Here is a 15,448-nt window from a genome sequence, read left to right on the forward strand (position 1 = left end):
AATTGCTAAAAACTAGGAGAAGAAGAGGAAATCTATTTAAGACTTCTGGTTTCATAATCATATATATATACGGTTATATATATGTTTATACATGTAATTATATATATTTGAGTACTATAATATATATATATTTACATACATAGGTAGATATGTAAATATATATATTTACAGAATATAGATCTGGACTTCAAATTCTATCTTTCTATAATATAAACCATCACAATGTTATATTCTGAGAATGTTACATTTAGTTATTCAATTGTGACTGAGTTTGAAAAAACATGTATAAACTAAAAAAAAGAAAATGCCATTAGATTTTAAATCAATCATTTACTTATATTTTGCTTTGTAAAAACACCATATTTAGCATCTTTATAGTAGTTTTCAATGTCACCTTAAAAATATGCATATGCTTTTTACAATTTTGAAACTGAAATTAATAAGAACATATATCAATGCAACTATAATGCCAACCACCACCTACACAGCTACTTCTAGTCCACTGATTTTAAGCCATATTAACAAATCCTATATCAATTAAAATGCTTCATTATTCTATTTTCAAATTAAACTTTCTAAATAACTTCTATCTTCTTGCATATGGTTGACATTTTAATTAAGATGTTATGATTTATGCCTCTGTGAATTTGTAGTTTCAACATTAAAACAAAGTCAAATTTACAGATTTTAAGACATTCTGCAATTTGATTTTTATAAGATGGTCACTGTATTTACATAAAGTTGACAGTTAGAAGTTAGTGAAGGAAAAAAGTTTGTTAAATTAATGTAAAATGCTTAAAATAATAACCATAACAATGACTCTGAGAGAATATAGGGAGCTGACTCTTACCTGTAAATGAGTATACTTGCAACAAGTCATCTCAAATTGAGCACTTTCAGGAAAAAAAAAGGACCTCTACCAAAATGTCATTAATCAAACCATTACTCACGCTATGATGTACCCCTAAGATGACTAACTTTAATTTGCATTTAACTAACTAGCATAAGTTTAGAAAGAAAACCATTTTTCAACAAAATTTCCCACAAGTAGAAGCATTTTCAAAAACCTTGAAGCATAATCACTATTATTTTTTAAGAGATTTTGGAAAATAAAGTGAGAATAGACAGCTTTTACTAAAGTAAATTTACAGAAGCAGTCATAAAAATGTAACTGTAAAGTTACCTCTCGATCTCTTTTTTTTTTTTTTTTTGAGATGGAGTCTTGCTCTATTGCCCAGGTTGGAGTGCAGTGGCACTATCTCGGCTCACTGCAAGCTCCGCCTCCTGGGTTCACGCCATTCTCCTGCCTCAGCCTCCCAAACAGCTGGGACTACAGGTGCCCACCACCATGCCTGGCTAATTTTTTTGTATTTTTAGTAGAGACGGGGTTTCATGGTGTTAGCCAGGATGGTCTCGATCTCCTGACCTCATGATCTGCCCACCTCGGCCTCCCAAAGTGCTGGGATTACCAGCGTGAGCCACCGCGCCCAGCCAGATCTCTTAAACAACAAAATAATTTCTCTTTTGGCCAATACTTCTCTTCATTCCCTTAACTTTAGCTACAATTTCTTTATGTTGGGAAGGTGGCTGGAGAGCCAAAAGTTCCAGGACTTTCATCTAGTCCTTGGACATATGTGTCCCACCCTTCTTGTTCATTTCACCAATGTTCATTCAGTGCCTCTGGCTTATATATCACGTCTTTCAGATGTCTTTGCCAGGGGTCATTGTTAGACAGGAATATAAGCTTAACACTTATTATCAGTCTTCCTGAGTTTAAGCCCAAACTTTTGTTACTATTCGGTCACATGATTTGGGCAAGGTAACTAAGATCTCTGAGCTCCAATTTCCTCATGAAAATAGTGAAGGATGTGCAGATATATATATATATATTTTTTTTCCAATGCTGTGAATTGCTTTGTCTGCTACGAAGGACCAAATGCTATTTTTTTCAGGCACAATTTAATATGTTATTAACTAAATTATACTAAATATTACCAGTTGCCTACGGTAATGTCATAGTAAGTGCTCTGGGATAAATTCTTGTCTGCTGTAGGATTCCTTAAGCTGAAGTCTATGTTAACTCAGCCAGCGCTCCAGAGATCAGGGTGATTTTGCTGTGCCACAGATATGTCCAGTTTCCTGCATTCTTCTTAAAGGCACTTACCCTCTCTTTAAAGCCTTGATAACATTTCCCCTTCTTCCTTTATGAGCACGTTCAAAGTCTTAAACATTTTCACCTGATGACTTCAACAGGTGCATGTTGTGAACTCGGCAGCTGTGGTTTTCGCCACACACAGCCGACACCTGAACAAGGGCAGAGACATTCTAACCACAGTCCACACATTGCTTACCTATTTCCATCCTCAAAAACTTAAATTAATGGGTTTTAAATTTCTTAATATTCCTAGAGAGAGAAAAAGTGGCAGGCCCAGGAATTTAGATACAAGCCTGCATTCAAATAACACATTCAATTAGGAGAATGTAAAATGTAAACTCTCCTACTATATAGATACTTGAACACTAGAGGGAAAATCACCCAACATGTTAAATAAAAATTCCACAAGGTAGATATTGTATAGTGTATCTTTAACTGAAAACATTTCATGCAACTTTTATAGTTTCCACGTGCAGCCTAAGCCCTAATCTGTTTCAATAAAATAAATATATGTTGGTTGGGTATGGTGGCTCACACCTATAATCCCAGCATTTTGGGAGGCCGAGGCAGGCAGATCACTTGAGGTCAGGAGTTCAAGACTAGCCTGGCCTACATGGCGAAAACCCTTCTCTATTAAAAATACAAAAAAAAAAAAAAAATTGGCCAGGTGTGGTGGCGGGTGCCTGTAATCCCAGCTACTCTGGAGGCTAAGGGAGGATAATTGCTTAAACCCAGGAGGCAGAGGTTGCAGTGAGCTGAGATTGTGGCACTGCACTCCAGCCTGAGTGACAGAGGGAGACTCCATCTCAAAAACATAAAAAATAAAATAGAGGTAAGTGTATGTATAGATTAAAAGGCACCTCTAATGAATTAAAGGACACCCATAATTATAAAATGCAAGAGGAAATATTAATATTTCAGATGTATATACCAATGGAAACTGGAAATAAGAACTTGATTTTAAAAGGTAGCAGTATCTGAATTGAAATAACTAATTTAACTCTATGATGTACAATAGATTCTCTACCTTATAGAAGATAACTAACCAGGGATTGAGCAGAATCACATATGAAACTTTCCAGACACTTTTAAGTTCATTCAGAAAAACTAGAGACACTTTAAAATAATGTAAGTCATAATTATAGTTCATAAACCAAAAATAACATACAATTCCAAAATAGAAAAGAAGGAAATGACATCTCTTTTAGGAATCTTGAGTAATATGTAGCAAATGGGGAAAACACTAGAAACAAACAGTTCCATTCCCTGGTATCCCCCTCACTCTTTTTTACTATGGTGTAGACATTTTTAACACAAGACAAAAAGACAAAATATCACCTGGTGACGGGACAATTATAGAAGTGAGAATAATTCTGAAGTTTATCCATTAGCTTCATAATAGTGTAAATTATTAATTAACAGTTAGGATAATAGCTGAAGTTTTCTAAATTCTCATTCCTTGAAAGAATAGCTCGCCTATCATTATTTCTATTTGACCTTTCACGTCTCTGTGGAAAGATTCATTTGAAGGCTATTATTTTCCACTCATCTACTATTTTTTCCTGGTTCAGGCAATTAATATTTGTCATACACAAAAGTATTCTTTATTTCATAGATGTAAACATTAATCTGCTTTATAATCTAAGCATCACATCCTACAAATTATAGAGAAGATATAAAAGACAACTGAAACATTCTACCACACACAGCAGCGGGGGCATAAAGCACAATAGAGATATTGAAATAGATGTTTTAGAAAGTAGGTAATTTTCTGTGTTCTTCATGCTATCAGAAGCTGACCAATTAGTCCAGAATTTCTTTCCTTGATTAATGAAGCAATAATGATAGCACCTTGCCTTAAACTCTCCTGTAGCTTCTGATCATCCTGAAAAGAAAGGATAAAACAATAATATTTTAGAAAAAAAAATATGCCATGTGTTAAATTTCATAAAAAGCCACTTTTCAAGATCTGCTGCTGTCTGGATTTGGCATTTTAGAAACTCAGACTTTAGCCACTTTCATGGACATGGTTCCCCAAATAAAGCGGAAATACTTTCACAAACACTTCATTATAGACCAAAAAATATTTGCTTAAGATACAAGGAAAAACACTGACACAATTTCAAATGCTAACAGAAAGAAAAGATTATTTTCCTTTAATCAAATTTCTGACAACCTTTGGCTCTTCACAGAAGTGTGAATATTTCATCAATGATGCAATCCTTTTCTTCATCTTGTTTCTGAGCGTTCTCCAACTTTGTTATGAACTGTTTGTGAGTACTGGTACGGGGGGAAAACACTGCTTGCTGTTTGTAGAGTAAGAATCGGGAAAATTCAAGAAATGGGTTATTTTACAAGTTGCTAAAAAGTGGTTTTGCCTTTGAAATCATATTGTCTGTAAGAATCCATTTATTCTAATTATTTATAATGAGGAGATTATAATGTGAAGGGAAAATAGAAACAGAGCTAATATCTTTCAAGTCTCTGTGTTGTGAATTGTGCTATCTTTTAAAAGAGGGATGTGGTAACCAATCTCTAAACTCCAGAATCATCCTTAATGCCTTAACCCAATATCCAATATATTACTAGGACCTATTGTAGCTCCTTCCTATTGTTTCTTGCATCCATATACATTGAGATAAGGCATTAAGCATGATGCCGTTCAAACTGCCACTGCCAGCATAGCACCTTCTGTCCTCAATTACTGGAATATTCTCACAGATAGTCCCTCTAAAGTCTTGCCCTCTTATACTCCATTTCCCACAGGGAAGTCAAAATACTTATTTTAAAATATAGATCTGATCACATCAGTATCCTGACTAAAATCCTTTGAAGACTACTTTTAAACCTCAGGATAAAGTCTGATCCCATTACCTGGTAATAAAATGTCTCTTATCCTCTCGGCCTCTTCTTGGTATTCTCTAAAATTACTCAATTCTCCAAGCCACATAGAACTGCTTAAGATTGTCCAAACAAGCTGTTTTTCTGAGCTTGAATCTCTTTGGGCCAGCTAATTCCTTTGCCAGAAAAGCTTTCCCACACCCTTTCTAGCTTAGCTGATCCTAATTACTCTTCGTGGTTCAACCTAGGTATCAGAGATTCTTGAAATCTACCCTGACTCCTATCCTCCAGTCCAGTTTGGGTGAAGTGAATGTATGCTTCCACAGCTGTGAATTCCTCTAGCACACTGAATTTTATAGTCTTTTTTAGTTGACCATCTATTTTACCAAATGATGCATTTTTTGATGTAAAGAATTTTTCATTGTATCTTTGAATATGGAACACTTTGCTCAATGTCTAACACATGGTAGCACTCCATAAAATATAACAAATTCAAAGCAAAAGAGTTTCTGATTATGATAGACATAGCGCCCTTTGAGCTGAGCTCAGTTGTTAACACTGACTGCAATTGCTTACCTTCTTCACTCCTATTTGCATATTTAGCCTAAAGCCTGGCAATAGTACAAAATAAATATATTATTGAAGCCTCACCACAACCACTACATGCTCCCACCACCCTGTGTCTGGGTTCCTCAGCTATGAGGATGACGGTGAGAGGCCATCTCTGCTTAAAGTGCTCTTTTCTATCAATTTCCTTGATTGTGTTCTAAGGGGTGGAGCTGGAAAAGATCTGCAAGATGCTGAATGTCAGCTACTTCGCTTCTTGAAAGCGGGTTTTATACAACATTTTAAAATTGGATTCAAATGCCATTTTGGTTTCCAGAATATCATAATACCTAAACCACATCTAAACAAACCATAAAACTATATATGTTTGGGCTTAAAATATGATTGATTTATATGAGAGATTTCATCTGTGTCACATCATTCATAAACATATAAATAAATATTCTAAAATGAGCAAATACAAACCAACTATTGATATGCATTTGTCATTCTTAATGATCAGTTAATTATAGTGCTGCAGGGTCTATAACACACATCTATTCCTAAGTCTCATTTATTAAATTGAGACATAACACAGATGATGATAATTAAGTTTCCTCTTTCAAAAATAAACAGAACAAGTCTGTCTCTATCGCCCTGTTGAAACCAGTTTATACTTGTTATAATGAAGGCAGCACAGTAACAAATGAAGAAATTAAGGAAAAACTGTTTAAGATCCCAGGGCTAGAAAAATCACATTTCTATATCTTACAATAAATCATCTATGTTCATTTTGATAGCTCCATAATGTACATATTTTTAGTAAAGAATTTAAGATGTCCTTTTAAAGATTAATTTACTTCTTCAATTTTTTACAGGCTTCATTTTCAAAGATTAGAATTGAAGGACAAGAAACTATGTCATTCTACTGAACATTTGTTTTCCCTCTCTGCCTGAACTCATTTGGTCATTCTACCCTTAAGAAACATGGAAATTTAAAAACTGATTAAGATGGTTAGACACACATATATTCAGGAAACTCTAGTATGTGAAAAGATTAGATAGTCACACAATTCATGTGAATTGTGGATTTCAAACTCATCTCAAACTTTCATATCTCTAGAACACTATTAACACAAGAAAAAATGCAAACCCAATATATCTTATAAAAGCACTTCTTGCCTCCAGCAAATATACAAAAAAAATGGTTTTAATCCTTGAGGAGAGTGGGGAGCAGAGGTGCAATACAGGAGATCACTTTATTATTTACATACATAAATGTGTATATATATATATATATATATATATATATATATACACACACACATTGTGAGTTCCAAATATTATATAATAAACATTTAAAATGTTCATTAAACTCAGGTAAGCAGGGTCCATATGAACAGTGAAAAATCATGCTGATAGTATACGCTCTTGAAATTATGTGAAAATAGCATTGATGTCTGTGGGCTTCCTCCCAAAAACCTGTACCTCCAGGCTAATCATGAGGAAGACATCAGAAAAGTTCCTATTGGAGGGACATTCTACAATATACCTGACAAGTGCACCTCAAAACTGTAGAGGTCATCAAAAAACAAGGAAAGTGTGAGAAACAGTCATAGCCAAGAGGTGCCTGAAGAGAACTAAAAGTAACATGGGGTACTGGAACAGAAAAACACATTAAGTAGAACTATGGAAATCTGACTAAACTATGGACTTTGTTAATAATAATACATCAATGTTGGTACATAAATTGTAACAAACATATCATATTAATAATGGGAGAAACTGGGTGTGAGTAGATGGGAACTCTCTGCAGCATCCTCTGAATTTGTCTGTATATCTATAAACTGAAGCATACTCCTTTCAAAAAGGTATTTTTTAATTGATGACCATTTACAAATGTTATGTGCCGGATTACAAAACCAGAGTTACAAAGGTAATTTATTTTTGCACACTGGCCCATTTGTATATTCCTTGAAAAACGTACAATATTCCTTTAATAAACTATGCAGTTGGGAAGTCAGATTGCTGCTATTTATACACAGCTTTGACAACTTAAGTGATCTTTGAGCAAACTACTCAAGTTGTACAGCTCTCCATTTTTTCATCTAAAAATGGGATAACATTTTTTGTGGGAACTTAGATAAGACATGTAAAGCACTGATACCTAGTAAATATTCAATAATAATAGCAGTTAGAATTATCAACTTTATGAAGTAAAATAATTTCAGCCATGACAGAGTAGTGTATATCACCCTCTCACCATATATAGCCATTAAGTCTGGAAAACTTATGTGAGAATATTTTTTGCAGGTCTTGGACAGTAACATATGCATGTCTATAATCCTTGAAAGAAGAGCCTCCTAACATTCTCCCCAGCTGTCATGCTGAGAGCATTTTTCCAGTCTACAAAGAAGAGAAACAGAACCCAAGGAGAGCACAGCAATCTCTCTGGGTAGAAAAGACATAGATAACAATTTAAAGCTGTCAAAGTGGCTTGTATTTCTGCAGGCAGCATGCCTGACAGGAAGGAATTGCTGAGAACTCCTAAAAATCTGCTAAAAATTCCTTCAGTCCTTGGCCAGCTCCTAACTGTGCATGCCCAGGGAGAAACGCAACGAGGCCAAGCAGAGAATAACTGCTGGAAAGTTGGAGAGCTGAGGAGAGATTTTCGAGGCCCCACTGTGCCAAGGAGCAGGAGGTTAAATCTGAGTCCAGCTAGAATGAAGACACCTTGGTGAACACCCATGGCTTTCAGATGGGAGGTCTGAAAAGCCATGACTACAGCCTGGGTATAAGGCAAAACTGAACCCGACCTGCCCTAAGAAAGCTTCAACAACGTCCACAGGATCAAATTGATTCAGCAATACAACTGCTTACTAGAACAAATTTCATATTCCTTAGAGGACATTAAAATAATCTAGAGCTTTTATAATGTTTTGCACTCAAAGCGTGGCATCAAATATCACTAGATAGGCAAAGAAGCAGAAAGCAAAGATGCAGGAAAAAAAACCACACATAATCAGGAAAAAAAAATAATTTAAGCAGATCCAGAAATGAGACATACATTGGAATCATCATGCAAGGATTTCAAAATAACTATGCCTAACACACTAAAAAATAGAACTAGAGATAAAAATGTTGATGAAAAATGGAAATTTTCAACATAGAATCTATAATAAAGAGAATTTTACAATTATAAAATGCTTGAAATTAAGAATTAATTGGACTGGTTTTATAATGAATAGGCAGAGCAGAACACAGTATAAGCAATCTTGAAGATAGTAAAAAAAAAAAATTTGACCTGTAGCACAGAGAGAAGAAAATGACAAATTAGTACTACAGTCGTTTTAATACTTTATGATCATATTACTATTCCATTTTCTTATTCCTATCTTATCTATTGGTAACCCCCTCACCACGAGGAAACCTGTTTGGAACATTTAGAAAACCACATATGGGCTATCACAGAAGCCAAGTCATTTGAGAATATTTGCTTTCATGAAACAAACAAGAAAAAGGAAACATCAACCCCATTCCTAGAAAAGCAATGTGTGATGTAATAAACACAAATAAGGTGAGAAGGTAGATAATATCACTATTGCTGGGCATAAAAAGATGAGGGAATTCAGAGCATGATAACATTAAATAACGGTGAGATGATTCGTAAAAGAAGTGGAACCAAAGGATGAGAGAAAGAGGTGGCAAAAACGGATGGGTCCAGGATGGACAAGAAATACTTTGGGAACAAAAGATATGACTTATTCTTTTGTGGCATATTAATGTGGTACGACAGGCCTTACAAAGGTATTGTAAGAAAAGCAGGTACTGCAATCCCCAGATTAAAAAGTAAATAAAGAAAACTACTGAAATTACATTCAGCAGCAGTTTATTTACTATCTATAACTCTAGCAAAAAAAAAAAAAAAAAAAAAAAAATTCGAGGACTGGTTTACCTTGATTCCACCTCAACAGCCATAAAGAGCATAAAATATAAAACTGCATAACAATGTTTCCACATCCACACATAAACATAAAAAGCATACACTTGTGCAATTTAAAGAAAAACAGAACTGGCCGGGTGCAGTGGCTCACGCCTATAATCCCAGCACTTTGGGAGGCCGAGGCGGGCGCATCACGAGGTCAGGAGATGGAGACCATCCTGGCTAACAGGGTGAAAGCCCGTCTCTACTAAAAATACAAAAAATTAGCCAGGCGTGGTGGCAGGCGCCGGTAGTCCCAGCTCGGGAGGCTGAGGCAGGAGAATGGCGTGAACCCGCGAGACGGAGCTTGCAGTGAGCCGAGGTCGCTCCACTGCACTCCAGCCTGGGCGGCAGAGAGAGACTTCGTCTCAAAAAAACAAAACAAAACAAAACAAAACAAAACAAAACAAAAACAAACAAACAAAAAACAGAACTATTTAATCCTATATAATGTGCTGAAGTCTGTATTTTCTATTAAATCTAAATTATTGTCATAGCTGGTGTGCTTGTTATCATCTTGTTCACTTCATAACAGTGTCAATTTTGTTTTAGAAAATTTTGTTGCCCAGGGTAGAGTGCAGGTTACCCAGGTTGATCTCAAACTTCTAGTCTTAAGCAATCCTTCTACCTCATCTTCCCAAAGTACCAGACTTATAGGTGTGAGCTATTACATCCAGCTTCACTCTTTTCCTTGGTTACAACTATATTATAGCAAAAACAGAGACCAGCTAAAAAGGGGTAAAACAGTATACTCTTCATTAGTCGGCTTTCTTAAAATACTGGGAGGGAAAATATAAACATGTTGACAGAAATTATTTTTGGATGATGGCTTTATGACAATATTATTTCTTCTTTCTGCTTTGCTATATTTTCAAAACCCCCACAATGAACACATTTTATTCTCAGAGGAAAAAAAAATTATTTTAAAATTTAGTTTTAAGACTGTTAAATTCAGAGAGCTAAATTTGATTTGTTGTCATAGAAAATCAATAGTACTGAACATTGTCCAAATTCCAGGAGAACATTTCTCTCCATAAATATTTTCAAAATCTATACAAAGAAAACCTTTTTTGCTTGAAAATTCAAGGCTTCAGTAAAAGGCCCCTAAAGGAATCATATTAATAATTCACAAAGTCTTAGCTTTCTTCTTAGATATTAAGAAAACTATCTAAAATTCTAGCTAAAAGTAATAACAAAAAAAGTGTACTTAATTTTACCCAGCATGTAACAATTGTTCACTGAGATCTTAAAGAGTTTCATAATAGCTGTGTTTTAAGACTATTAGAAGACAAAAAAAAATCGCAATATAATATATGTATTTTTAATTTTCTAAATTATCAAACTGAATTATTTAGGATTAAAATTCACCATGAGTTTTACCTAGAAACTTATATTTAGCTATTTCTCTACCACCTATGATTTCAAGTTTAGGATGAAATATACCATGTTTGGGTGAAAGATGCACAAAAGAAGAGCTCTAATTACCATTATCTTTTAAACATACAAGGTAATTCTAAATTTAGTCCATAGTAATGAAGTCGTGTCAATAAAATCCCACATGCCAGTCTTTGTGTGTGTTTGTTTTTTTGTTGTTGAGTTGGTTCTTTTGTGATGACTATATCCAGCATCAAGTGAAGTCTTGATGAAACTTTGATGGGACTCCTAAGCCTTTGGCAAACTTGTGGGAAATCAGGAAAAGCAGATTTATTTTCACGGAAGATTGGAAATGACAGTGGCACCTCTATAACTCATAGTGGCTCTTCTTTTACATCCTTCTCCACCTCCCACCTCAAAATTTGAGCAAGGAAAGGCTGCAGTAATGTAAATTACTAATACGTAGCACCTTGCAAGTGTGTACGTGGTCAACTTTATATGATGCCCAGGTCCTCAAAAATCCTTACTTACTAACTCTCCCTTTCAATTTTCTCAAAGGATAACTTCGGGAGAAATTATTCCCAGGTACTTAATATTAACAAGCTTTTATAAAAAGTATATTTGGAAACATTAAATCCCATAATTGAACTGCACACATATCAGCATTTGAATTTAAAAAGTGTAAACAAACTTATAGTAGGCTATTAGAATCAAATTTATGTGGATTTGGTGGAATGCCATCTCAAAGAATAGCAGGAAAAGCTATGATGTAATTGTCCTCTGAATCTTTATGGACAAGCTGAAAGGAAATCTCTTAGAGATATCTATCCTCTATACACATCACTTCTAAAGAACACAATGCACTCTGCTAAAAGGAAAACTATAAAGTTAAAATGTATGCATATGTATTTAGGCTTTAGATGTCTCAAGAGATTACACAATGTTTCTTTAAGGGTAAACATTACATTGTCTCAGCAAATTCCATACCTAAAACCTAATTCCATTTCCATGAGTTACAAAATCTCCTGAAATTCAGGTTGCTTATAGTTTGATATTAATACCCTTCTTCCATCCTTGTTTTGGAGAACTTATGCAAAAATTATTAGTTAAATGTCACAAAATTTCAAACACTAAACAAAAATGTACTAGCTATATTTACATCTAGTCATAAATATACGCATCCCTATCTCTGTACCATATACAATATACAAAAACCGCAAGTGTTAGACTTACTAAACCTTCAACAGGCTTGTTATAAGATCATTAATATCAAATCAAAATAATTTGAAGCTAAATTTTCTTTTTGTAAACATTTTGCTGGTATGGAAGAAAAACCTAACGGTGACACACTGTCCCCTAGTGGAGATGAAAATAACTTTTCAGTGTATGTCAATTGCCAAAACTGCAGGAAAAAGCGATCACCTATTGATCATACCTATTGATAGGGTGTGAGAAAAACAAAACACCCCCCTTCAAATGAGAAACATTTTCCTCTTGCTCCTGTGAGTGAAAACAAATGTCTCTCAAAAACTTAGATAATACTAATGAAAATGCACCTGGGTTTACTGATTAACATAATCATCGCACAACAGAATTAGTCTTTTTTATTTTCTGTGTCTAGAAACAGGGCCTTACAATACAGTAGGAATTCAATAGCTGTTTCAGAAAGAGATAATTAAGAAAAAAGGATTGGGAAGCCAGGTGCCATGGCTCAAGCCTGTAGTTTCTGCTACTCGGGTGGCTGAGTGGGGAGGATCACTTGAACCCAGGAGTTCAAGGTTGCAGTAAGCAATGATTGTGCCACTGCACTCCAGCCTAGGTGACAGAGCAAGACCCTATCTCTAAAAAGAGGAGAGGGAGAGGAGGGAGAGGAGGGAGACGGAGAGGGACAGAAAAAAAAAAGGAAAGAAAAAAAGGAAAGGAAAGGAAAAAAGAAAGGAAAAAAGGGAAAGGACAGGAAGAGGAGGGAAGGGGAGTGTAGGGGGAGAGGGATGGGGAGGGGAGAGGGAAGGGGAGGGGAGAGGGAAAGGGAGGAAGGGGAGGGAAGGGGAGGGGAGAGAGTAGAGGAGGGAAGGGGAGGGGAGAGGGAAGGGGAGGGAAGGGGAGGGGAGGGGAGAGGGAAGGGGAGGGAAGTTGAGGGGAAAAGGTGGGAGGGAAAAGGGCAGGAAAAACAGAAGGAGAAGGGAAGAGGGAAGGGAAGGGAAAAGAGAAGGAAAAAGGGAAGAAGAGAAGGGAAAGGTTGGTCAATAAAATTCAGTAAAACCCTGTAAGGCAGCACCAATACTTTACTGAGTAGGAACAGAGAGTAGGAAAGACCCAAACTACAGTGCTCAGAGCCAGATTGCAGTGAGGAAAAATGTAGACAGCCAAAAGGCATCAGATATCTGGCCTGAAGAACAAACAGTTCATTATTGCATCCAATATTTCTAGATCTGGGACTTGTGACACTGTTACATTTTATTTTCTTAAATCAATCATAATGTAAATTCCACAACTTAATAAAATTGAAAAAGTAGTGTCATATACAACATCCCTTTTAATTAGCAAAAAATGTGTTGATCCTACACAACTCACCCAGCAGTTACCAATACCTGCTAGTTTTCTATTGCCATGCTCCAACCACTGTAAGCCTACATTAACACCATCCTATGCCTGGACTCCTCCAGGATGCTGTAACTGGTCATTTCTCTCTGTTTTTGGCTACTGCTCCAACCTCCCTAAAATAGCTACCTTCACACTATCAAACTCAAATTTTCAGCTACTTCTCTTAGCTTTCAACGTCATCCACAATCAACCTAATCAACCCTTCTAACTGCACTTCTCTTTCTTTTACTGTTCAGAATCCACTTTTGTTGCCATCCCAGTATAATCATTATTATTTCTGCCCCCAGAAAAATGGTTTCCCAGTAACTGTCTTTCTAATTCACATCAATTTTTAAAGACCCAGCTGTAATGACTACCTCTTAAGATGTCATCTATTTTTTATTGCATATCAGTAATTTATGTTATCATAGTTTTTCTCAAAATCTCTGATGTTTTTATTTGGTTTGCAATCTACAGGACTTAATTTCTCAGCTAAATCATAAGATATTAAAAGATAACTTTTCCAAATTCTAAGCTCAAACATAGTACTATGTCCACAGTAGGCACTCGGTAAATATTTATTAGTTAGAATAATTGGCTAATTAACTCTATAGAGAGGTGACCTTTTAGCTGACCTTAAGATATCTTTGAAATATCAAACGTTTTAGGCTGCGACAATGGAGTTTTCTAAATATACAATCATGTCATCTGCAAACAGAGACAATTTGACTTCCTCTCTTCCTATATGAATATCCTTTATTTCCTTCCCTTGCCTGACTGCCCTGGCCAGAACTTCCAATACTATGTTGAATAGGAGTGATGAGAGAGGGCATCCTTGTCTTGTGCCAGTTTTCAAAGGGAATGCTTCCAGCTTTTGCCCATTCAGTATGATATTGGCTGTGGGTTTGTCATACGTAGCTCTTATTATTTTGAGATATGTTCCATAAACACCTAGTTTATTGAGTGTTTTTAGCATGAAGGGGTATTGAATATTATTGAGGGCCTTTTCTGCGTTCTATTGAGATAATCATGTGGTTTTTGTCATGGGTTCCATTTATGTGATGGATTACGTTTATTGATTTGTGTATGTTGAAACAGCCTTGCATCCCAGGGATGAAGCCAATTTGATCATGGTGGATAAGCTTTTTCATGTGCTGCTGGAATCGGCTTGCCAATATTTCATTGAGGATTTTTGCATCGATGTTCATCAGGGATATTGGCCTGAGACACAACTTTTTTCGTTGTGTCTCTGCCAGGTGTTGGTATCAGGATGATGCTGGCCTCATAAAATCAGTTAGGGAGGAATCCCTCTTTTTCTATCGTTTAGAAGAGTTTCAGAATAAATGGTACCAGCTCCTCCTTATACCTCTGGCAGAATTCAGCTGTGAATCTGTCTGGTCCTGGGCTTTTTTTGCTTGGTAGGCTACTAATTATTGGCTCACTTTCAGAACTTGCTACTCAGTGATTCAATTTTTTCCTAGTTTAGTCTTGGGAGAGTGTATGTGTCCAGGAATTTACCCATTTCTTCTAGATTTTCTAGTTTATTTGTGTAGGTGTGTTTATATTATTCTCTGATGGTAGTTTGTATTTCTTTGGTATCGTGGTGATATCCCCTTTATCATTTTTTATTGAATCTATATGATTCTTCTCTCTCTTCTTCTTTATTAGTCTGGCTAGTGGTCTATCCATTTTGTTAATCTTTTGAAAAAAAAAAAAAAAAAAACAGCTCCTGGATACAAAGTCTCAGGATACAAAATCAATGTGCAAAAATCACAAGCATTCCTATACACCAATAATAGACAGAGAGCCAAATCATGAGTGAACTCCCATTCACAATTGCTTCAAAGAGAATAAAATACCTAGGAATACAACTCAGAAGGGATGTGAAATACCTCTTCAAGGAGAACTACAATCCACTGCTCAAGGAAATAAGAGAGGACACAAACAAATGAAAAAACATTCCATGC

The 15,448-nt window shown here is 35.6% G+C and overlaps 1 protein-coding gene across 1 annotated transcript in view; it reads right to left on the reverse strand.

The window, feature by feature from the left end:
- Positions 1 to 3,935: 3,935 nt before the first annotated feature.
- CRPPA (CDP-L-ribitol pyrophosphorylase A) overlaps positions 3,936 to 15,448 on the reverse strand; it is a 324,334-nt gene continuing 312,821 nt past the window's right edge. Inside the window, exon 11 of the mRNA XM_030823123.1 lies at positions 3,936 to 4,040. Within this exon, the coding sequence (XP_030678983.1) occupies positions 3,936 to 4,040 (105 nt within the window). The remainder of the gene's footprint in view (positions 4,041 to 15,448) is intronic.

Source organism: Nomascus leucogenys, chromosome 11 (genome assembly GCF_006542625.1).
Source record: "Nomascus leucogenys isolate Asia chromosome 11, Asia_NLE_v1, whole genome shotgun sequence".
NCBI lineage: Eukaryota > Metazoa > Chordata > Mammalia > Primates > Hylobatidae > Nomascus > Nomascus leucogenys.